This window comes from Protopterus annectens, chromosome 9.part0 (assembly GCF_019279795.1).
Source record: "Protopterus annectens isolate FY-2018-M chromosome 9.part0, PAN1.0, whole genome shotgun sequence".
In the NCBI taxonomy this organism is placed as follows: domain Eukaryota; kingdom Metazoa; phylum Chordata; order Ceratodontiformes; family Protopteridae; genus Protopterus; species Protopterus annectens.
The window spans coordinates 1,791,215,901-1,791,241,256 of NC_056743.1; the positions used below are offsets into that span (position 1 = coordinate 1,791,215,901).

General features: G+C 39.0%; 1 protein-coding gene across 2 annotated transcripts in view; it reads right to left on the reverse strand.

Annotated features, from left to right (window-relative positions):
• Window positions 1–25,356, reverse strand: part of LOC122812269 (nuclear factor 1 X-type-like) — a 2,275,854-nt gene that overhangs the window by 303,454 nt on the left and 1,947,044 nt on the right. For both annotated transcript variants that reach the window (XM_044084667.1, XM_044084666.1), the window contains exon 9: window positions 415–506. In XM_044084667.1, coding sequence (XP_043940602.1) covers window positions 415–506 — 92 coding nt within the window. The remainder of the gene's footprint in view (window positions 1–414; window positions 507–25,356) is intronic.

Consider the following 25,356-nt stretch of genomic DNA (forward strand, 5'->3'; position numbering starts at 1 on the left):
ATACTTTCATCATTCAAGCATCCTTATATTCATATTCTATGCTGGTTAGCTTGTCTGCACTTTTATAAAATGGTTTATGTAGCTTTTTCTTTAATGGCTCATTTTATTAATAACGGTCAACACACAGTTTTTAAAACTAATAATTTACTTAACAGAGATCACCTGTCAAATACATCATTGATTCACACTGAGTTATAGTGTCAGAAATTATACTACTATGACTTTATGTTTTTCCATCATTGTATGCCATATGATATGATTGATAAGCTGAACAACAGTCCTGCCATTATGTCAGGAATGAATGAAAAGAAAAAGTAAATGGGTGTTTATTATGCTGGAAACAGTTTTGCTCAGAAAAAGAATACCATATGGTGACTAACAAAACCTGCTGCTTTAAGGTTTATTGACTCGTACCTGAGACTGCTGCGGGATGTTTAGAAAGTTGCCGTCCCGGGGTCCGATGCCGACAAACCGGTTGGCAGAGGAGGAACTTGGCGCTGAGAATGCTGGGAAAGAGAAAAGGGAAAGAGAAAGTGATAGCACGGACACACTGTGAAAGTGAGACAAAGTCACTTGGTTTCACATACTGTAGTACAGCACTGCCTCTGATGGAAATATCATCTAGATGACAAAAGGTGGTGCAGTTTTGCTATGTTGACTTGCTGTCATAAAACAGAGAAACCATAAATGGTCCTCAGAGCAACATGGACAAATCTGTGCCTCTAGCAGCCTCTGAATTTCATTTCTTTGTTCATTTGATTTCCTTTTTTAATTACTAATTTACTTGGGAATACAGATTAAACAGTGTCTGATTTATAGGAACAATATAGAACCACAGGGATTTCAGGAGACTCACAATTTTTTTTTTTTTTTGCAAAGTGTACTTCATCTACAGTTCCTAAATGTAATACACTTGACTGATTTATTTTTTGATGCTTTGCAAAATCTTGCCAACTTTTTTTTTTTTGCCACGCTTACATGTACTATAGCATTATATTTACAAACAAATGTGACATCCATGCTTTTAAGGAAAACACATAAAATGAAACACTGCTGGTATGAAGAATCCTTTCATGGATACAAGATCTTCCCAAGTTTTCTATGACTAATCTATCTCTGCTTACTCTGAGTGGTGTTTCTACATAGTTTCTCCAGTTTTGTGAACTTATGCATCTAGTCCTTCTCCAAGCTTTCCATTGTACTACCTATGACATCTGTTGGCAGTCTGTGCCAGACATTTTCTACCTTATCAGTGAATAAATACATTCTCACATCTCTTCCCTCAACTATATCTCACAGCTCTACATACTTATGCTATTTATTGTCTTAGTAGCAAGCAACACAAAATGTAATTTATTTGTAGAACTCGCTGCTCATTGTCATGCACCTGTTCATAGACTTGCCCTTGAGGATACATATGTTAATATTAAACTGCATACAATTATTTGTTTATTTTGAATCTTTCACAGCAGAAAAAGAAAAAAAGGTTGTTTCTATAACATAGCATATAAAAATCAGCAGTGGAAAATGGACCTAGCAATCTCACAGCCAGATGCTAAAGCTGTAGAGCAATAACATTGCTACAGTGTGCCTTAGACCTCAGAAACTGGACAGAAAAAAAGTAAGAACTGTTTTGAAGATTTGAAAGTGCATCATTAAATAAACCATTTATGGATTAAGTTAGTAACACAAATAATTTTCATTACTGCATTACTTGAAAATATCTTTGCAATCTATGTCCACCTTTTAAATTGACAGTTATCTGTTTACATTTTTTGTATATTATGTGTGTATTTATGTATATATGTATGTATGCATTTATTTTCAACAAGTCACAACTCTCTCTCCATGGTTAACACAGGATCACCGTCTGCTTAAGTCACATGCTGGAAGTCAGAAACAGTAATGAAAAAGAGCCAGAGGGAATCAAAGCTAGGACTATGTGATAAAACCCTAGCAGTACCTCATAGCTTTAATTTTCTGTGTTAAGCTATCAGACTCAAAGTTCTACATTTGTTTAAGGAATTTACTAATGCTGTTTTAATAAAATATTTTGTTTCTCCCCCTCTTTCTCACTCAGTACTACTTGTTTAATTATCTGTGTCTGTCTCTCTTTCTACCATTCATTACTTGCTTTTTTCGGATAATGTTTATATCCAGTGTAAATTTTATAGTCAGTATATAGCCAATGTATTTACAACCACTCATTTGGTAAAAGTGCTGTTTTATAGTTTTCAGGATATCCACTGAATGTATTAAACTGTAGCTATTTCCTAATATTGAGTCCTTTTCCTGGGCATTGATTTGTAAATGACATCACCTGCAGTTGCTCTCAAAGTTTTCTATCTTATCTGTGCACTGTATCAAAACACTTTTTTATTATTTCCATACTAAAAGGCCCCAACCTAAATGGTCTCCAAGCTTTAACATATGTGATCTCCTCTGCAAAAGCCAGCATAGATTTAGAAAATGTTTAAGCATATAAACTGCTAGATAATTAGCCAAGAACCTGATATTATCCACTATGGAAAACTGCCACTTATTGGGATAGTGTTTCTGGACCTAAAAAGGGATTTTGAGCCCTTAACTCTTCACAGAACACTTACATACTTTAGACTATACTTCATAAAATTGCAGATTCACTTTGCTATCAGACCCAGGGGAGCATCCCTGTCTCCCATTACAAAATATAAAATGGCTGCCAAATACAGCAACAGAATCTTGCTGCCAATTTTTGGGGATTTTTAAAATATTGCATTTTAACTAATAACTCCACTTAACCAACAAACTATTAACTGACCCTTCCTTGTATACTTTTAATTCAAATCATTTAGAAACTTTAAAAATTGAAACAGCATTCCATTACAGCAGCGGAGTGCGAGACTTAGTTTACATTCAGGAATGCAGAAAGCTTCTCCATATTTAAAAAGTAAACAGCTAAGCATCTAAACAGATATTTTTCATGATGTAGCTATAAAGATAATGGTTAGCAAAAATATATTATTACAGCACAAAGGATAATAACTTACACACACACACACACATATATATATATATATATATATATATATATATATATATATATATATATCATAGTCTTGTTTCATTTGTATATACATGTGTTCTGTGTTGTACACAACATTTTTTATTTCATTTTATTTAGTTCATTTATTTTATTCATTTGCTAACTGGGTAAGATCACTGGACACAAGCACCCTTTTTCAGGGGTGACCTATGACATTGGTTAAGTGACTTGCTCAGAATGTTTACATACTTGTTCTCTCTGTATTATACAAACTTAAATGCCCATGCTCCTTAGTTTTTGTATGCAGTATGCATTGCGTATTCATAAATTCCTTACAACTGCTTTCACAGATTATTTACTTTGCATTTTTTTGTTTTTCTGTTTCTTGATTGCATTGTGTTGTTTAAAAACTGCTTATGGTCCAGGTCATGGCTGAAAATGGACCTCAGTCCAGTCCATTTAGCTGGCTGATAAATGAAACAAACAAGCAAACAAACAAATAAAAAAATTATCATCTTTTGGTTGAATGATCTGAGGTTAATCAAAAGACTGTTTTCAGAAAAGTTGTCATCCTCCTCTGAACTTGTGGTACTTCAGAATAGGTTATATTAAGTAAGGGGGCATAGGGGGCTTTTTCCAGCTTCATCAAAGGAACTGCAATTTAATTTGTCAATTTCAAATTTTCACAGAAATGGTCTGCTGCTGAAAGGTGAAACACTTAATGATACCATAAGAATGCAGCTAATACCTGGCATGATGCTGAACTACTGGCTATGGGCAAGTCTTGGTTTTGTGAAAGCCTCACAGTACCAAAACCTAATATTAAAATGTATTTCTCACTCATTTCTTGCGTAATTATTGACATGGAAGCTATATGTGTGTATGTATGTTCTTCAACATGTAGAAATATTGATACACACTACAATGATGTTAACACACAAAAAGTAAAGAATTGTGAAAATGCAAAATATAGTAGCTACACCAAATGAAAAAGGAAAGCAAATGGTTTCCTTTTCCCACTGGTTAAAAAAAATCAACAGTACCTTCAGGCACATTTTTCATTTCCCATACTACCTTTCTCATGTGGTAATCCTAAACCCTGTTAGGCTTTATTTGTTTACTTATTTATTTATTTATTATATTTTTAATTAGTGGGAAATCTAAACAATTTGCTTTTCTTTTTCAATCAATGTAGCTTTGACAGCTTTTTTAGTTTTGCACATCATTGCTTTCATTGATATATTGTGCATCAATGTTTCTACACACTGAAATTAAGCTATGTATCTATATATATATATATATATATATATATATATATATATATATGTATGTACATACACATAGATGTCTTCCACAGCAATCCCAACCTTATACATTACCTTATAAAAAATCCTTTAGCCAACAGTATCATTACACAAGACGGTCATACACACACCATACATAACCATATGTGCACAGCACTATATCTATCCTCATACCTAGCCCTTACTCTAAACCAAACCTGCAAATGCTTATGCATGCATGCACAGGCACACACACTCACAGATACACAAACAGCATTCCTACACCAGCATATCTGAAAGTTTCAGCATTAGTAAACAACCTCACTTGCCTCCATGTAAGCAAACCTCACATACCATTATGGAATGTTGATGTGCCCAGCATTCAAAAACAATGCCTTCGATCACACTTATCGATACAAGTGGAACTATAACTATATATCTATATTTGGTTACAGCTTAAAACAAGTAATGCTGTTTGACTGAAAAGTTTTTGAGGTTAAAAAACACTGAAAACATAAAATACAGAGAGAATATATGACTTAATGCTCATTTTTATAATGTTTCTAGGCCGGAGTGTGCAGAAAGATAAATATTTGACTAAAAAGGTTATAATGGTTAGTGTGTATGTGCAAGTGTTCACTGGTTATGGTAAAGCTTAGGTAAGTGGCTAGATGTGTACGTTCTGTGTCTTTTTCTCTTCAAAAATTCAAACCAAAGGGTAAAAAAGGGTAAAAACTGCATAAAAAAAAAAAAAACAAGTTACAGGTTTCACTGTTTGATACCTTAAACCCTGTGTAACAGAGGCCCATGGGATGTATGCAAATGACCCCTTAATAAACAGAACTTCAGCTACATAGCTTCTGAATGTCCAAGACTTTTTTTACTTTCACTCTACTTTACTTTTAGTGGAGTTTCACTTTATTGGCCTGAAGGTACCCACAAAGACTTAAAAAGTAAAAACGTGTGGGCATTCAGAAGCCATGTAGCTGAAGCACTGTATGCTCTTAAGGAGTCATTCGCATATATCCCATAGGCCTCCATTATAGTAGATTTAAGCTATTACAAAGTGAATGTTCTTGCTTGCCTGGGTTTTCTTGCACTTTTCTTTGGTCTTATACATTGTTAGGGTTAGGAAAAGGGTTTTTAGTAATATAATGTGCAGGGTTAGGGGCAGGAGTAGGGTTAGGGTTAGGACACATGAGTAAGGTGGTGCAGGGGATCAAGCATGTCTGCTAACCCTAATATTAATACTAACTTACCCTCTACTCCTAACCTTAACCTTACACATTACTTTAGATTACTAAAAGCCCTTTGTCTAACAGTACCACTACCAAGAAGTATTTTGGGGTTAGATATCATGTGCTTTCAGTGTTTTGTGCTTTCAGGGTTTTTTTTTTAGATACTTCATGGCATAATTACTTCTCTCTCTCTCTCTCCTTATATATATATATATAGGGTTCACTACAGGTGCTTGAGTCCCAAGTGTTCGAAAACAACTGTCTCAAAGCAAAGGACTCAAGTGTCTTGTAGGTAGGTTAGGCTGCTGCTCATGCTCAAACTCAAATATGATTTATTTTTAATCTGCTGTAGGGAGGAAAAGAAAGGGGGGTTTTAAAATTAAGGAGTGGTAGGGGGATTTTAGGATTATGAACCAGGGTTATTTTATGGTTAGGGAGAGGGAAAGGAGTCTAAGGTTTTGGGAGAGATCAGGGAATTTATGTTTAGGAGGAAGTGTTAGAGATTTAGATTTAAGGAGTGATAGGGTACTTTACAGTAGGGTGGGAGAGTCAAGGTTTAGGATAAGGTTCTAAGGAGTCAAGTTGGGAACTGGGTGAGAGTTTTATGTTTAAGATTTAGGTTCTGGAAGAACTATGTAATTTATAGGACTGAGTATTGGGAAGGCTAAGTAGAAATGAGAGATTGGGTTAGTGGGAATTAGAGCATTTGCTTTTTCAAGCAAGTGGCAGTGAGTAGGTGAACAGTGAACTACTAGCATGTGAGTAGCTGTAGTATAACCACAACTATCTATCCATCTATCTGTCTGTCTATCTATAGTCACACACACACACACACACATATACATATATATATATATATATATATATATATATATATATATATATATATATATATATATATATATATATATATATATATATATAGATATATATATATGGGATCCGTACAGATCCCCGAACGGCAACATCACCGAAACAGATTCGGCCGGACATACTTGCGCAAAAGTGCTTTTCACCAAAGAAGCACTTTCGCTTTAAGTATGCCTGTTGCGGAGGTCGTACTATGGTGCGGACAAGGGAAAGTTCCCTTTTCCCTACTGTAGTGCGACCTCGGAGTGAGAATATTAAAGTAGGGGGTGTGGGGGGTGCAGGGGGGCTTGCCCCCCTGCAAACACGTACATTTATTTATTTTTTTTAACACACTTTAACGAAAGCACTTTTTTGGTGAAAGCGCTTTCATTAAAGTGTGTTCGATGACTGTGGATTTGGTCTATTGAACTTTCATTCAATAGTCCTAGATCCATATATATATATATATATATATATATATTTATATATATATATATATATATATATATATATATATATGTATATGCATACACATTTGATTGTTTTCTGTATTACTTATGAAATTTATGTACCTTTGCTTTGTTACAAAAAAACAGATTAGCCCTGAAAAATCAATGTACCAGCAACAGTTATCTGCAACCAGGCATAAATAAATAAGCACTTCTAGAAAGTGAAATAGAAAGATAAGAGGCAGCATTATAACAATTCCTTAATACACTTCTCTGAAACACACATTCCTGAGACTTGAGACCAGAATCCTGAAAATGAAAGTGCTTATACTTCAGTTTTACGGAAGTGCTGAATTTGTGACAGATGGCATAATTCTGAAGAATATAATCTGAATGCAGGAGACAAGACCCCATGCACTAGCCACACTCCCATTCCTTAATTATTCCCACTGTGATGCTACACCTCCTTGGAGATTAAGATAATACTACCATTCATCTGAAAGCAAGTATTGTACCAATTTGTGAGACTCTGTGATCTTGGGGCAAGAATAATGAAATGACAGTGTGCTTCCTACCACCCCTCTACATGAGCTTTCCGCCTACATAAATATGGACTTAAAGTCTGCAGTAGTGACAGTGTTAATAATGGAGCAGCATGTGCACCGCTGTTTGTAATATTTCTGTCTTTTACAGTATCTCATTTAGGTTAGATATAATAGAAAATGTTTATTTATATACACATTGTGTTGTAACATAGAAGGATGTTTCCTAATGAAATGTGTATAAAACTGTGATTTTGTTGATGTGTGCAATGCTATTCTGAAAGATATTTTTATCATTGTTTAAACTGCAGTGGCTATTCTGCTTACCCCTTTATGAGGAAAATTATTGTTTTCTGTAAATAGTCCTCAGATAAAACCTCATGGTATTTAAGAGAGATTGAGAAATAAATAAATTCCCTCCAAAAAGTGGCAAGAATGTTTGTTTTTATTCTATTTTGGTGTGTGTGGTCAACGGTACTGAGAAAGACTGCACGAAGCAGGAAGATGGGCCACAATAATTAATATACCTGTGTTACCTTCAGGAGTAGTAAACTGATCTGCTAAGCTGCAACTGAGGAGCCAATTGTGACAGAGCTCCCAGTGGAGGCAATTTCCAGAAAGCCACAGATGTAGCTAAGGCTAAGGTCAGAGCAATCAGCAAAAACGTTTTCCATGTCAAGAACCTTGGGTCAGCCTGATGAGCTAGTCCAAATGGATCAAGAGTTAATTTTTCCAAAAAAGATCCCAATGAGGAACCACCTGCTTTCTAGGAGGCTAGGTAGGTAACACCTCTTTCAAATAAATTTTCACACGTGAATGCATTGAAAGAGGGGTATCCATGACCAGACATGGTGAAATGACCAACAAATGTACCCTGATGGAGGAGTAAAACAGTTCACAAGATCGTAACTCACACAAATATTGCAGAAATACTAGCCTTAAAATAGTCCTGGTTTTTGCCTTGGCACCAACAGCAAAAACTTTTTGCTAATGTACGATTTCCTAGTAGTAGATTTTCTTGAATCCTTTAAAACCTGCTGCACATCCTCAGAAAATAGGTGCCTAAAAGGTATTATGACTCTGTCAACTAGGCAGTTATCTGCAGTTGTATGGAGTTGAGATGTATCAAACACCCTGTCTTGTCTGAGTAGATCCAGTCTGTGAGGAATCGTGTCGCAACTGCCCTTGGCAATTTGCAAAATAAGAACCACTGCTGCATGGGTGAGAAGTGAATCACCCGAGTGATCTTTGGAGATTCCCTCTGAATCTTCAGAATGACTCTGGATATTAAAAAAAAGTGTGGAAAATTATACAGGAACATTCCTATCCAAGAAAAAGAAACAACATATGTTTTCCAGGTCTTTTTGCATTGAGTCATGGGGCAGAATTTTGCCAACCATTTCAGTTGTAACTGAAGGCAAAAAGATGCATCTGAGGATCAATTCCTGGAAGACCACCTGATTCAGTTTCCATTTGTGATGGTCTACCATGGTCCTGTTCAGCTTGTCTGCCACAAAAGTTTGCTGTAACAGTCTGCTGTAGAATGAGACTGTGCTGAAAACTATATGTATACTATCATGGCTAGTCTTCACAAAGGGTACAATCTGGTTTTCCCCATTTTATATGCCATATGTGGTATTGTCTGTAATCACTTGTAATGGGCCTAGGGAATATACATAATTGAGACAGGTGAAAACATTTATGACTGCCAACATCTCTTTTACATTTATGAGTTTTGGCCTGTCTTTTTTGTTCCAAAGACCATGCACTTTTACTCCTATGGACACTGCTTTCCAATCAAATTCTGAGCAGGAGCTAGAAGGGAAAGTGGGAGACCTGGATTCAGATAAAATTGGTCTCTCCACCAAAGAAGTTCCCTTCTAATAAACCACAAAATTAGAATCTGGAATGTTAGGATATGTTGATGCTAGGACCACACTAATTTTAGATACTACTGAATTTTTCTCATACAGAGACTTGCTAAAGGAATCACGAGAATCTCAGATGCCATAAAATCTGAGAAATTTCATTGATGAGGGTTTTGTTTGAGTGGAAAAAGTCAGGAAAAGCTCTTGATATAGATCTACTTTTTTCTGTGGGGAAAAAGCTCTTTGAAGAGTGGTATCTAGGAGACACATGACAACAATCCTGTGAGAAGGAATCAGAGGCAGATTATGGTGGTTCAGGTACATGTGCAGATAAACAGAGGACAATCTGGTAAATAAGATTCATGAGAGACAGGAAGAAGGCAAGAAGAAACAAAGATGTCATGTAAAGAGATGGATTACACAAGAGAAGACCTGCAGCAGTCAAGTATGACTGTTGAAGAAGGTAGGAGAGGGGCACTGAATCAAGAGAGAAGTGCTGATAGTTGATGTGACACTCTGACACCATATAGGACAAGTGATAAAGGGGGTAGATGCGCACTGAGCAGCGTCGGGCAGCGCCGCCTAAACAGGTTTAAACTATTCCAGGCTCCACAAAGTCTTCTCTTCACTTTTTCCCTTAGACCTGTTCAAACTCTCAAAGTAATCACTCTATTCTCTTTCTAAAGCCCTGCACTTGCTCAGCTCTTATAAGGAAACACTAACTAACTAAAGCACTACACCCTCCTTGACTTCTCATAAGTATTAGGCTCCCGATTAGTCCTTCCTGATCAAGTGAAAAATCAGTTCCCTTCCCTAATCTGATCAGTAAAAACCCAGTTCCCTATACTAATCTGGTATGTCCAAGGGTCAGTTTCAAGGTTATTCTCCAGTCCAGCTGGTGAATCTGGGAATTTTGAGGCAATGTTACAATTGCCTTATGTACACAGACAACCCTCTCCTCCTTCCAACAAACTCTAATACATGTGAGAGATGCAGTTACACAGCCAAACCGGAGGCAGAGCTCTCTCAACCCAAGACTGGCACAGTCAGTCAGGAGGAAAAGGTAACCACCCACACCACAAATCCAGTCTCACACAGACCTATTGCATCTGCATACCCAACACATAAACACACAAAAACATACTCGGAGGCTCTAAATAAAAATCTGCCTAAACAGCAAAGACCTCCTAAGCAGATATCCAAGCAACAGCCACACCTCAACAATACCCATGAATCACATATCTCACAAAATCAGTGTGCCTCACAGTCACAGCCCTTAAGGCCAAACAACACACCAAATACACTTTTTATAGGGGACTCTATTGTCCGGCACACTGACGTCCCGCTCACCAGACTGAACAAGGAGAAGGTCACTGTAAGCTGCCTGTCGGGTGCCAGGATCCGCCACATAATGCAAGCACTCAAGTCACTCCAAAGCAAGTACAAGTATGACTCTGTCATTGTTCATGCTGGTGTGAATAACCTGAGACGTACCTCCCTGGAATACATGAAAAGAGACATAGAGGAGCTCTCTGACCATGTAGCCCAGGCTGATATGACCCTGACCTTGAGTAGCATCTTGCCCTCACCAAGAATGATGCCACAGTATAAAGACAAAATGATCAGTTTCAACAATTGGCTAAAGTATTGGTGTCATTCAAAGGGGATCCAGTGTCTGTCTGCCTGGGATGACATGCTCGACAAGCCACGTTGCTTCACTAGGGATGGCTTGCACCTGTCACCCTTAGGCTTTCGTATACTGGCCAAGGCTCTTGCCACCCCTATAGTGCCTTTTTTAGGCAAGGCTCAAAGGACAAACCCACTTCCATAGACAACCCAAGGATAAAAAAACTAAAGGTAATGCTACTCAATGCCAGAAGTCTAAACCTCAAGATGCACGCACACGAGGCTCTCCTCAGTATGGAGAAAATCGATGTCTGTGCAGTAACAGAAACCTGGTTCAAGGCTCCTGAGAGCACCCCAGCACTACCAGGTTATAACTCATACCATGCATTTCGGCCCCAAAACTCGGACCGAAGCACAAAAGGAGGGGGAGTATCTATATTCATCAAAGATACCTACACCTCCAGGTTAGTGGTACTGCATGAAGCATCGGAAACCATCCATGTGCAACTAACAGCGGGCAAAACTGCCTTTCATTTTGTAGCCTGCTACAGAACACCCTCCCTATTACAGGAACCCCACTTGGCATTTCTGAGAACACTGGAGAATATGAAGGTCTCTCCAAACACTATGTTATTGGGTGACTTCAACTACCCAAGCATCGACTGGGAAAACTACTCAAGCCCAAACACCCCCGCCCAACGGTTTCTTGAATTTATAAACTCTAACGCAATGGAACAACTGGTCACCACTCCCACAAGAGGGAACAACATATTGGACCTGGTCATCACCAACATGGGGACTCTATGTTCCACACCAGAGGTAAACCCCTCATTGGTAAGATCAGACCATAAACAAATTTCCCTGGACATCCATATCCCGTCCCCAACCCCAGCCAAGGAAATCACTGTAAAGAATTTCTCAAAAGCCAACTTTGCACTTCTCAAGACTGAGGTGGAATCCTTCAAAGCCCCTGGGCCAGAGGATAATACAGCCCAATCTGTAGAATCCTTTACAAATGCATTCTATGAGCACCTGCAGGAATGCATGGATCGTGGTATCCCAAATAAAACCAAGACTCACTTCTCCAAAAACAGGAGACTGGTCTGGTGGACCCCGGCCATAAATAAGCTATACAACAGAAGGAGGAAGCTACTATATGACAGAGCAAAATCCCAAAAAGGGAAGGCATCTCTGATCAGTATTAGCAAGAAACTTCGATCCCTCATAAAATCATCAAAGGCCAGCTTCGAAAGAAAAACTGCCCTAGACACTAAAGATAATCACAAGGCCTTCTTTAGTTATGTCAGGAACATGGGCGGAAACTCCCAGATATGCTCTGAATTGTTGCATAACGGTACAAAATATACCGAACCTACAGACATAGCCAACATCCTGGCAGACAGATTCAGCGAAAACTTCTCTCCCCCTTCCCCCCCAAAGGAGCAAATGCCTATCCCAACTGAATGTAACCTCCCTGACATCACAGATGCACAGGTGAAGGCTGCCCTCTCCAAAGCAAAAAACACAGCATCTATGGGACCGGACAGTGTCCCAGGCTGTGTCTTACATGAGCTCCAAGAAGAACTGAACCCTCACATTAAGTCACTGTTCAAACTTAGCCTTACTACAGGATATGTACCCAAAGAATGGCATACAGCTACAGTGGTCCCACTCCACAAAGGTGGTGCCACAAAGGACCCCGGAAACTATCGCCCCATAAGCCTGACTAGTCTGGTGTGTAAAGCTATGGAGCGTATTATCATGGAACTCCTAAACAAAGACATTGGGAGCCTCCAGACACTGGACCCTACCCAATTCGGCTTTGTTAAGGGCAGATCTTGCCTCTTAAACCTAGTTGATTTCTTTGAAACAGTTACCAAAGCCATAGATGAGGGTAAGGTAGTCCACACAGCCTACCTGGACCTCGCAAAAGCCTTCGACACAATACCCCACTCGGGCATCATAAATAAGCTTACCAGCTTAAATATCAACCCCTATATCACAAGATGGGCTGCAAACTGGCTCAGAGATAGAACCCATATGGTCAGAATTGCAGGTGCCATGTCCGAATCCAAACCAGTTACAGGTGGCGTCCCACAGGGCTCAGTTCTGGGACCTCTCTTGTTCGGTATATACTTCTCTGAGGTTCAGGCTAACACGGGGGGATTATGGCTGACAAAGTTCGCAGATGACTGCAAACTGGGGGCCATAATCGAATCTCCAGCTGACACAAGCATCCCCCAAAAGGGTCTCACAGAGACGGATGCTTGGTGCCAGAGCCACGGCCTCAAGCTAAATGCTAAAAAGTGCATAGTCATCCCCTTTGGGAAAAACAAGGTGCCCACAAATTACCACATAGGTGGTAATCCATTAAGTACGGAAGAAGTAATTAGAGATTTGGGGACCAACGTAGATAGTAATCTCTCCTTTGATAATCACATTGCCAAAGTGGTTAGAAAGACCTTCTATATAGCCCACCTTATCACGAAAGGGTTCGCATCTAGATCAAGAGAGGTCATTGTGCCCCTCTACTCATCACTCATCAGGCCCATAATTGATTACAATGCCCCTTTTGGGATGTACCTTACCCGACACCGCAACTGGAGAGACCCCAAAAGTACCTCACCAAGAGGATCATGGGCTACAAACAGATGTCCTATGCTGCTCGACTAAAGAAACTCCAGCTCTACTCAGTTGCTTACCGCCTACTCAGAGACGATCTATGCCTGACGTACAAAGCCACGTCAAACCCAGAATTAATGGACATGCTCCACCTCAAAAAATCCAAGTCCCTTAGAGCTACACGCTCCAGGGACCTAAACCTCAGACAAAAATAAATAGGACATGCTGGAGGGACAGATTCATTTCCCAGAGGCTCCCCTCACTCTGGAATAGAATCCCAATTCATGTTAGACATAGTCCCTCGCTGACCCTCTTCAAGTGAAATCTGGACGCATGGATGGGAAATCGCAAATTCACCCCTGGGATCTCTTCTGTGTCCCTGCTAGACAGAGGCACAGTAAACTAATCTTAAAAGGGTACCTTCTGTGACCTACTTTACAGAGGCACAGTAGGCTAATCTAATAGGGAGACGGAAGCCAAATACACTCTGGCTAGGCTTATAAATGCCCTAGGGCAGATAGCCTAGTATCTACCTATGAACCTACCTATGTTGATTTTTGATGATGATCTGTCACTAATGAAACACAGACGCCAAAGAAGGCTACGAGTGTAAATTGAAAAAAAATAGTGTCTAAGATTAAGTACATCTTGTAGCACCAGTTGGTGTAAGCTGGACATTTTTCTTAATTTTTCCTTCTAATACTTCTGCAAACTTTGCTGTTCCCTACTTTCTAGCATTAAATTATTTTAAATCCAGCCTAGGCTACCCACAGTCCCATATCAATGAAGAACAGACCCATTATCTAGTGGTTTCTGGATACTATGTTTTAACATTATACTTCACTAGCACATGCATTACAGATGATAAACTCCCTATCTATTCTGTAAAAAAGGAACCTGTGCAGTGTTTACTGATGCTCTCTTTTCTTTCATTCACATATGTGATCACTATGCACAAATCCTGTGATTGGCATCATCTAGGGTACTGGCCAAGATATCCACATCATTTCAGACACAGAAGGGTAAAAAAATCAGCTCATATCTTCAGGTATGAAGACTTATTTGTATTTTATAAACACCTTTATTAAATTATCATTTAAGGCACACATATATTAACAGAAAGGGAAACAAACCGTATTAACATGTTTCCATTTGCATACATTATGCATTACATATCCTTTCTTTCTTTATAACAATTGTAATTTAGTCCAACATTACATAAATTGCTCATTTCCTGCATTCCGTTAAACCTGGCTCTTCCTCCTGAACATTATTCTGCATGTATTGTTCCCACAAATTCCATTTATTTCTATGTAATTTGTACCTTCCCATTTCTAAAGATTCCGCTTCCAGTTCTTTTATCTCTTTTAAAATATTTCATAGTTTCATAGTTTAGTACTAGGCTATCTGCCCTGGGGCATTTGTAAGCCTAGCCATAGTGATGTGGCTTTTGCCACCCCATGAAATGGTACAAAAATGTACAGAATAAATTTAGAATACTGTGCCTCTGTCTAGTAGTGACACAATGAAGGTCCCCTTATATAATAGAATTAGTTTACTGTGCCCCTGTCTAGTAGTGACACAGATGTGACCCCTGGGGTAAACTTACGATCTCCCATCCACTCATCAAGATTTCTCTTGAAGAGAGTCAGTGAGGGGCTCTGCCTAATATGAGCTGGGATCTTGTTCCAAAGCATGGGAAGCCTCTGGGTTATGAATCTATCCCTCCAGCATGTCCTATTCATACTTGTGCCGAGGTTTAAGTCTTTAGCTCTCATGGTCCTGATGGATTTGGATTTTTTGAGGTGGAGCATGTCCATCAGATCCTGATTGGACATGGCTTTGTACGTCAGGCAGAGATCACCTCTGAGCAGGTGGTATGCTACTGAATAGAGCTGAAGTTTCTTTAGTCTGGCAGAATAAGACATATGTTGGAGACCCTTGATCCTCTTGGTGAGGTACTTTTGTGGTCTCTCCATCTGTTGCAAATGCCGGGTGAGGTACATACCAAATGGGGCATTGTACTCAATCATGGGTCTGATGAGGGAGGAGTATAGGGGTACAATGACATCCTTGGATTTGGATGTGAATCCCTTCATAATGAGGTGTGCAAGGTAGAATGTTTTTCTAACCACTTTGGCAACGTGGGTGTCAAATGAGAGGTCGCTGTCGACTTGGGTCCCTAGGTCTCTGATTACTTTTTCCGTACTCAGTGGGTTGCTGTCTATGTGATAATTTGTGGGTACTTTGTTTTTCCCAAAGGGGATGACTATACATTTTTTGGCATTTAGTTTAAGGCAGTGACTCCGGCACCAGTTGTCCGTTTCTGTGAGTCCTTTTTGTAGGATGTATGTGTCCGCTGGTGTATCGACTATGGTGCCTAGTTTGCAGTCATCTGCGAACTTTGTCAGCCACAACCCTCCCATGTTTGCTTTAACATCTGAGAAATAAATGCCGAACAAGAGGGGTCCCAGGACAGATCCCTGTGGGACACCACTTGTGACTGGCTTTGAGTCTGACATTGCTCCAGCGATTTTAACTTTATGGGTTCTGTCCTTTAGCCAGTTTGCAACCCATCTAGTGACATAAGGGTTTACGTTTAAGCTGTTGAGCTTATCTATGATGCCTGAGTGGGGTATTGTGTCGTAGGCCTTAGCCAAGTCCAGGTAGGCTGTATGGACTGCTTTGCCCTCATCAATGGCTCTAGTGACTGTTTCGAAAAAGTCAACCAGGTTCAAAAGGCAGGATCTGCCCTTTACAAAGCCGAACTGGGTGGGGTCAAGTGTCTGTAGGTTCCCTATGTCTCTGTTTATGAGTTCCATAATGATTCTTTCCATAGCTTTGCAGACCAGGCTGGTTAAGCTTATGGGGCGGTAGTTCCCAGGGTCTATAAGGTACCCCCTTTGTGGAGTGGGACCACTGTTGCTGTACACCAGTGTTCAGGTACATATCCTGAAGTAAGGCTAAGGTTAAATAGCATTTTTATGTGCGGGTTTAGCTCCTCTTGGAGTTCACGTAGCACTCAACCCGGGATACCGTCAGGTCCCATTGATGCTCTGTTTTTAGCTTTGTTTAGGGCGGTTCTCACTTGGACATCTGAGATGACAGGGAGATTACATTCAGCTGGGATAAGTATTTCTTCTTTTGGGGGTGAGGGAGGGGAGAAATTTGCACTGAACCTGTCAGCCAGAATGTTGGCAATATCTGTGGGTTCAGTATATTTTTTGTTGTTGTGAACTAACTCTGAGCATATCTGAGGGTTTCCGCCCAGGTTTCTAACATAGCTGAAGAAGGCTTTGTGGTTATCTTTAGTGTCCTTAGCGAGTTTTCTCTCAAAGTTGGCCTTGGATGTTTTTATGAGAGAACGTAGTTTTCTGCTAATGTTGATCAGAGATGTCTTCCCTTTATGGGATTTTGCTCTGACGTGCAGTAGCTTCCTTCTTTTGTTATACAATTTGTTAATGGCTGAGGTCCACCAGACAGGGCGCTTGCCTTTGGTGGAGAGGGACTTGGATTTATTTGGGATTGCATGACCCATGCATTCTTGGAGATGTCCATAGAAAGCATTTGTGAAGGATTCGGCATTGTGGGATGTGGTATCCACTGGCACAGTGGGCTTAAAGGATACCATCTCAGTCTTAAGAAGAGTGAAGTCTGCTTTTGAGAAATTTTTCACTGTGGTCTTTTGTGCTGGGGGTGGAGGTGGGATATGTATATCCAGGGTGATTAGTTTGTGGTCAGATCTCACTAGTGAGGGGTATACTTCCGGTGTGGAGCATTTTGTCCCCATGTTTGTGATGATCAGGTCTAGTATATTATCTCCCCTAGTGGGAGAGGTGACTAGTTGTTCCAGTGAATTTGAATTTATGAATTCCAGGAACCTTTGGGCTAGGGTATTAGGGCTAGAATAATGTACCCAATCTATGTTTGGGTAGTTGAAGTCTCCCAGTATGATGGTATTTTGTGATACATTCATATCCTCCAATGTCTTCAGGAAGGCTGAGTGGGGTTCCTGAGATTGGGAGGGTGGTCTGTAACATGCTACCAGTTGTATAGCAGTTTTGCCTATGGTTAGTTGCACCTGTATGGTCTCTGATGCTTCATGTGTTGCTACTAACCTGGAGGTGTGGGTGTCCTTGATGAATATGAACACTCCCCTCCTTTGTGGTTCGCCCGGGTTTTGGGGCGAAAAGCATGATACGAGGTATAGCCTGGTAGTGCTGGGGTGCTCTCAGGAGCCTTGAACCAGGTTTCAGTTACTGCACAGACGTCGATGTTCTCCATGCTGAGGAGTGCATTGAGTGCCTGCATCTTGAGATTTAGACTTCTGGCGTTGAGCAGCATTACCCTTAGTTTTTTTCCATTTTTGTTTTCTAAGGAGGTGGGTTTGTCTTTTGAGCCTTGCCTAAAAAAGGCACTATGGGGGTGGCAAGAGCATTAGCCAATATCCGGAAGCCCAGTGGTGACAGGTGTAAGCCATCCCTTGCGAAGCAGCGTGGCTTGTCCAACATGTCATCCCAGGCAGACTGACATTGGATCCCCTTAGAATGACACCAGTACTTGAGCCAATTATTAAAGCTGATCATCTTGTCTTTGGATTGTGGCATCATTCTTGGTGAGGGCAAGATGCTGCTCAGGGTCAGGGTCATACCAGCCTGGGCTACATAATCGGAGAGCTCCTCTATGTCTCTTTTCATGTAGTCCAGGGGGGTATGTCTCGGGTCATTCACGCCAGTATGGACAATGACGGAGTCATATTTGTACTTGCTTTGGAGTGACTTGAGTGCGTGTGTTATGTGGCGGATCCTAGTTCCCGATAGGCAGCTCACAGTCACCCTCTCCTTGTTCAGCCTGGTCAGTGGGACATCAGTGTGTCTAACTATAGAGTCACCTATTACTAGTGTATCAGGCATGGTGTTTGGCCTTAAGGGCTGTGATTGGTTGACACACTGATTTATTGAAGTATGTGTTGCATGTGTTTTGTTTTGAGGTGGTGGATTTTTGGATGTCTGCTTTGGGAGCCTCTGTTGTTTTGGTAAGTTTTTTATTAGAGCCTCCGAGTATGTCTTTGTGTTTTTATGTGTTTGGTTTGCAGTTGTGGTAGGTCTATGTGGGACTGGGATTGTTGTGTGTGTGGTTACCATCTCCTCCTGTCTGGTCATGCCAGCCCTGCGTTGAGAGAGTTCAGCCTCCAGTTTGGCTATATAGTTGCATCTCTCACATGTATTTGTGTTTGTTGGGAGGAGGAGAGGGTTGTCTGTGTACATGAGACAATTGTAGCATTGTCTCAAGATACCCAGATTGACCAGCTGAACTGGAGAGGACGCCAGTTATCTACCACTCGACATGCTAGAACAGTATAAGGGAGTGCTGTACCTTTAAGGGAAGTGGATATTCACAGGGGTGGTAGGTAGATGTAGTGCTTTACTTAGTACGAGAGTGCTTACTTAGTAGAGAAGTATTGAGAACAAGTGCTAGGCTTATAATATAGTGAGTAGTCTGATTATACTAAGAGTAGAGCTTCCTTAAGGGAAAATTTGAAGAGCAGACTTGGCAGAGCCAGAAGAAGTTTAACCTTGTTTAGATTTTTGATTGCCATTTTTTACATATTGCTTTTTTGTCAGCCAACAGAATTTAACTTAATAAGGCCTTACAATATCTAGGAAATTTAGATTTGTTGTCCCAGCTCAAAAGAATAATGTCCTTAGTTACAACCATTCACTCACCAATTACTTCTGACAAAATACTCTGTAGGGAATTTTTAAAATCTGCCAACTCAATACACTCTCAAAACATATATTCCCAGTTACCTCTTTCTTTGCCATCATACCTACATTTGCTAGCTACCTAAAGAAAAATTCTTTGAAGTCTGTTTGGGGTATAAAATACCTATGCAAAACTTCCAAGCAAAGATCCTAAACTTTCTGGACTTTGTTACATACTTGGGAGCCATACATAAGTCCTTTTATTTTTCTATTGTAAATTGCTTTCCAGTCTCTTTTCCCAGTCTTTTCTAATCTCTGATCGATTCTTATAGTTATCATGCAATATTTTATTTGCCTTACTAATTTTCCATCTTTTAACAGCAGCTTCTGTTCTAGATTCAAAAGAAACTCTGCCAGAGCAGGTCTTTTACTTAAGATCCCTCCATCTCTTTCTCTTTGCCTATACTCTGATATCAATCCATTGGTAGGAAAGGTAGTCTCTAGCCTGCAGTTCAAAACATTTTCTTGGCCTTATCCCATTCTGTTACCTTTCCCTCACTAGTAATTTGTTCCCAATACCTTGGTTCCTTTGCCAGTTTTCCCCCAATAAATTCCATCCCCTCTTTACCTATTTTCTGTACCCCTGTTTGCAGTCATTCCTATTGGCAAACTCGCCTTTCTCCTTTCTCATGTTGGCTTAGTTCTTAGAATACATTCTACTACTTTGTGAATATAATATTCTGTATGGTTGTTATTATTCTCCTTAAGGATCTGCATCCCAAATCCCATTCTCTCTTTATTTCTTATTCTCCTTTAGGATCTGCATCCCAAATCCCATTCTCTCTCTTTATTTCTTGAACTTCTCCCCTTCTTCATCATCATCATCACTTTCCATTTCCAATTATAACCTTCTGCTTGTGTTATGCATATGAGCTTTAACTCAAGAGCCAAGAGTTATCGGGGATAAATTGATTCTTCCTACAGAACACAAGGTGTTTTAGGATTACCTGATTTGAAAGGAATCAATTTATCCCCCATAACTCTTGGCTCTCTTCCCCTCCCAGATATATTCCTTCAACTCTTTATTAATTGTTGACCACAGCTTCTCCTCTGGTTGATAAAAAATTGTCTGACCCATACATAAAACAAAAGGCACTAAAACATTTTCACTGCTTGTATCTTACTATGGATATCCCAAAACAAAAGCTTCCAATTTTTCAGTTTTGTATTTTCTTTTGTTTAGTTTCTTCCCACATATCCTTGCTTGCTATAACAGAAAACTTTTAATCCATACTCCTAAACACTTCATCTTATCATGTCTCCATACATAAGGGTATTGCTGAACCAATTAATGTGTGAGTACATAATTTATGGCTATACTCTTTGTTGTATTTTCATTAATTATATATCCCCAAAAAACATGAAACTGTCTCAAAATGTTTACTCGGCATTGAAATGTCCTTTTCTGAATTTACAAGATACAAAGTAATATCATCTGCAAATAAAGCCAACTTTTCTTGATTATCATACTAATTATATCCTTGCATTTCTGAGTCCTTCATTTCCTTTGCCAATGGCTCTAAATATAAAGCAAATAACAAAGGGGAAAGTGAACAACCCTGCCCTTCCTCTGATTAAACACAACTTGATAGAAAGTATCTCTCCCACTTTAAATTTTGCAGCCTCCTAATTAGACTTATTATTGCATCTGGGAATAAAATGCTTCCATTGTCCTACACATAAAATCGCAGCGTACTCTGCCAAATGCTTTCTTTGCATCAAGGCCCACAAACAACAGCTTTATTTTCTTACATTCTGCTTCCCCCTGAATCATCAGTATTCTATTAATATTGTCAAATGTTTGCCTCCTCTCCACAAAACTACACTGATCCATATCTATCAGTTTTGGCAACACCTTTGCCATTCTTTTAGTAAGTGCAGACATAAACAATTTATATTCGTGGTTTAAAATTGAAATGGCTCTATAAGAAGCTGGGTCTGATGGGTCTTTACCAAGTTTAGGTAAAACAGCAACCACACCTTTCTTCCAAGATGCTGGTGCTTCCCCTACTTTTAAAATACTATTAAGCAAAATTTTACAGAGCCTTATTACTTTATTCACACCCAAATTCTAAACTTGCAGAAGAGTATCATCTGTTCCTGGAGATTTTCCTGAAGATTGATTATGCATCACCATTTTTATTTCATCTCTTTCTGTCTTAACTGTCAATCGTTGAGACTCATCTACTTCTAACCATGGCATATTTAAGTCTTCTATAAATATTTCCATTTGTACTCTTTCCTGATTTTCACATTTCTCTGCTTCTTACAAATTTTCAAAAAATGCCTAGATATCTCTAATAACTCTACAGGATCTCTGGTTATTTTTCTTGTTACAGTCTTCCTTTTGGTGACAACCCCTTATACTTTCTGTTGTCTAAGCCATGCTAAATGTTTTTGTGCTCTGAGTTATTATCAAAAGTAGTTGCTTAACAGCAATCTTTCTAAACTCGAGCATTTTATCCAGATACTCCTTCATTTTCTCTTTAGTTGTCTGCATTTGTGCCTCCTCTTGTTCTGAGACATGCCACTTATTCTGCAATGCTTCAGCCTTTGTCAGTCCCTCTAAGTAATTATTACGTCTTAACCATATATCCTTCTTTTTTATTTCTACACTATTTTTAAACTCCATTTTCATTTTATCCCACTCAGTAGCTATAACTTCTGAAGTTATTTCTATCCTCCCTAATAACCTTCAAATAATTTCCACTACCCACTCTTAAAATTATTCTCTTTTTAACAGGTAGGTGTCTCATTTTTACTTCATTACCCTGCATTATTATCATAGTTTGTATCAGTAAATGATCAGAAAGAGTTATTGGATGTGTGTCAAAGCTTTCAATTACATGCATAAATTCCTGTGAAATACACTTTCTATCTAGTGTAGCCCAGTTATTGTACCTTGAAGGACAATATGTAAATTCTATGTATGTTCTTACTACTGAATTCACGTTTTCCATACCTAATACTTTCACAAATATCTTCAGAAATATCACATTTTTTTGTTATATTTTCCCTTCTAGGTCCACCTGATATATCCTCACTATTGCAAATCAAGTTCCACTCCCTACCATTTTTTTGTTATATTTACCCTTCTAGGTCCACCTGATATATCCTCACTATTGCAAATCAAGTTCCACTCCCTACCTAGAAGTAATATTCCCTGCAGAAAGCTGATAATTTCTCCCAAAATTTTCTTAAGCTCCATAATTGCAGTTTTGGGTGGAACATAAAGAAATGCTAGAATAATCATCATCCCTTGCCAACAGCCCCTTACTAAAACAAATGTACCATTACTGCCTTATTTTTTTTGCTCTTCTATCACTACAGGAACGTTTGCTCTTCTATCACTATAGGAACTCCTATAGCAATTAGTACAATTATGTATTCTGCTGAATATCCATCCTTAAATACTTTCTTTGCCAAATTCACATGCTCATTCATTGCATTTGAAGAAGGCCAAGAAAGGGCTCTGCTTAATGTGAGTAGGAAGCCTGTTCCAAAGAAGAATCTCTGAGATACATATCTGTCTCTCTGACATGTTTTATTTGAGCTGCTGACTAAATTTAGATCACTAGATTGGATGACTCATGCTATTTGACTTCGGATGTGTAGTAGCTCCATCAGGGCTGGATTTGTGAGTAATCAGCAGCTTGACTGCAGCTCTCCCACTGTGAAACAGAAACTGAATAAAAATTGCTATGAAATTGTCAGTTTGGCTAAAATGCATTTACTGGCTAGTAAGTATGCTGGCTGGATGCCAACTAAGAAGTAAATTGAAGAATCTGAAAGAAAACCAATTAGAAAAGGTGAACAGAAAGCACTGTCAGAGATGAATCCTGCAGTTGTTTATCAAAAATCAGATATGATTAAAATAAATGAAACACTGAAGGAATATAACAACTCAAATTACATAAGGCTGGAAAAATAGAAGAGACTTTAACTAGCTATTCAAATGATCTGATAAATCTGCAAAATCAGAAGTTGAAATTAAGAAAAGGCTGGCTAAATATGAGGCTTCTCAGGAAGAGATGTTTCAAAAACAGTAGAGTTAGAAGAAAAAGCACACAAAGAAAACTTGAGATTTTCTGCCATGCCACAGACACTGGAAACAGTCGACTGTATTAATTTTATTAAAGTACAAATAAGGAACTGGACTGATGTTCCACAGGAGGATTTGTTAAATGAATGGGCACACTGAGTGAATGCTTCAAACCTGGCCATGACAAAGCAGCCAAGACCTGTATTAGTAAAGATGCAATCAAACCAGCAGAAGGAGTTGATCTTGAGAAAACTGGAAGAGGGGAAAAGTAATGCAAACTGGAAACAGAGTGTTTCTGGAAAATGATTACTGTCTGTACACCAGACATTAGAAAAACACATTTATCCAAGTAATCAGGGAATATTGACAGGCAAATATGAGATCTAAGCTACTGTATCCAGCTGTCTTCAGAATATTTTTTTCCTGGAGGATCAAATATATTTTTTGTTGCAGAACAGGTGAAGAAGGAAATAAAAAATATCAAAGAAAAAGTGAGCCAAGAAGAAGGGGACTCTTTCTCATTCTTCTGACAATAAAGGTCACAGAGGGTTGGTATAATGGTTAAGGTGTTTACCTCACAGATACAAGGTACAGGGTTGGATTTTCAACTTTGAGTAAAATTGGCTGGGCTTAAAAATGCCCCACTAGGGTAGCTACACTAGTACCTGCCTATGAACCTGTGAAAATGCTTGAGAAACAGGAAATGGCATAGCAGTTAACTAGAAGAATCAGGACCTTTGACTTGAACCAGAGTATGGCAAAAATAATCAGGAAGAAGACCAGCAACACTGACATTAGTGAATAAATGGGAGACTGTAAAGCATCAATCACATTTGTGAATCTGGCTTTGCAAGAAAAAGTGGCTGAGAATGACTGGGCTTTTATTGAACTGGTTAAATGTGTGGGTGGACTGTAAAGCATATACCCCACTTTATATCATTAATGTTTAGAAAGACACTAAAGGGAAAAAAGAAGCAACTGTAAGTACAGCAGTTTGTATTATTATAATTTCTAGAAAACATTTAATGACATAAACTGCATGTTAAATTGTAAAGCAATTTTATATGGTGTGCAGTAATTTTAAATGGGGGTATTTTCAGTGAGTGTTGTGTGTACTTAAGACACTAAAGTAAACATTCATTTCAGTTGTAAGAAATATAGACCCTACAGTATTACAAGAAGGGAAAGGGTGTACAAAGGCAAGTTTAAGTTAATATAATGCAGTGGTCTTGGGCTGCTCATGTGGGGGTGGGGTATAAAATGTATAGATTATATTATATGTATAATTAAGATACAAGGGTGGATGTCTAGATTAATGCCCTTGAATTAAGCTACAACAAGTGTATTTTTGTAAGCAAATAGACTTGAAAAATAATGCAAAATGATCAAAGCATTGAAAAATGTTAAGGTCCTTGCATCTTTAAAGATATTAGCTTTTCTCCATTAGCACTTGCTCTCAATGACATGACATCTACAGCTGAAGCCAGGAGGCAATGGAAATTGTGTACATTTTGCTTTGAGTGAAATTTTCAAAGATTCCTTCATGCATCTGCACAGGTGTTAGCTGTGTTTCTTTTTCATTGCTGACTACTTTGAGATGGAGATTAGCTGTCTGCAGGTGCAAACAATTAATCCTGAGAGTTCTGAGCCTCCTTTGCCAAGGGAAATGCAATTTTTAGGTAAAATGGCATGTAGTCCAGTGAAAAATAAAGTTGGAAATTATGGAAAATGAATAAGAGACAGTAGCCATCCCAGCATCCTTAATACTTTAATGTGTTTAACAAAACAGTGCACAATTTAGTTTTATTTAAAGATATCCAGTGTACTTTTTCTTAGACCTAAACCGGGGCTGTCCAACTTTTTTCACTCAGAGGCCACTTACCAAACTTGGCAAGGTGTGGGAGCCACAATACCATGTCCAACACATATCTATCCATTCAAAACAATTTGCTGCAGCACATACCAAGGGCTATGGTGGGCTGGATTGTGGCCCCATGGCCACCTGTAGGACACCCCTGGGCTAAATTGTAATGTTCTTAGAAAGCAT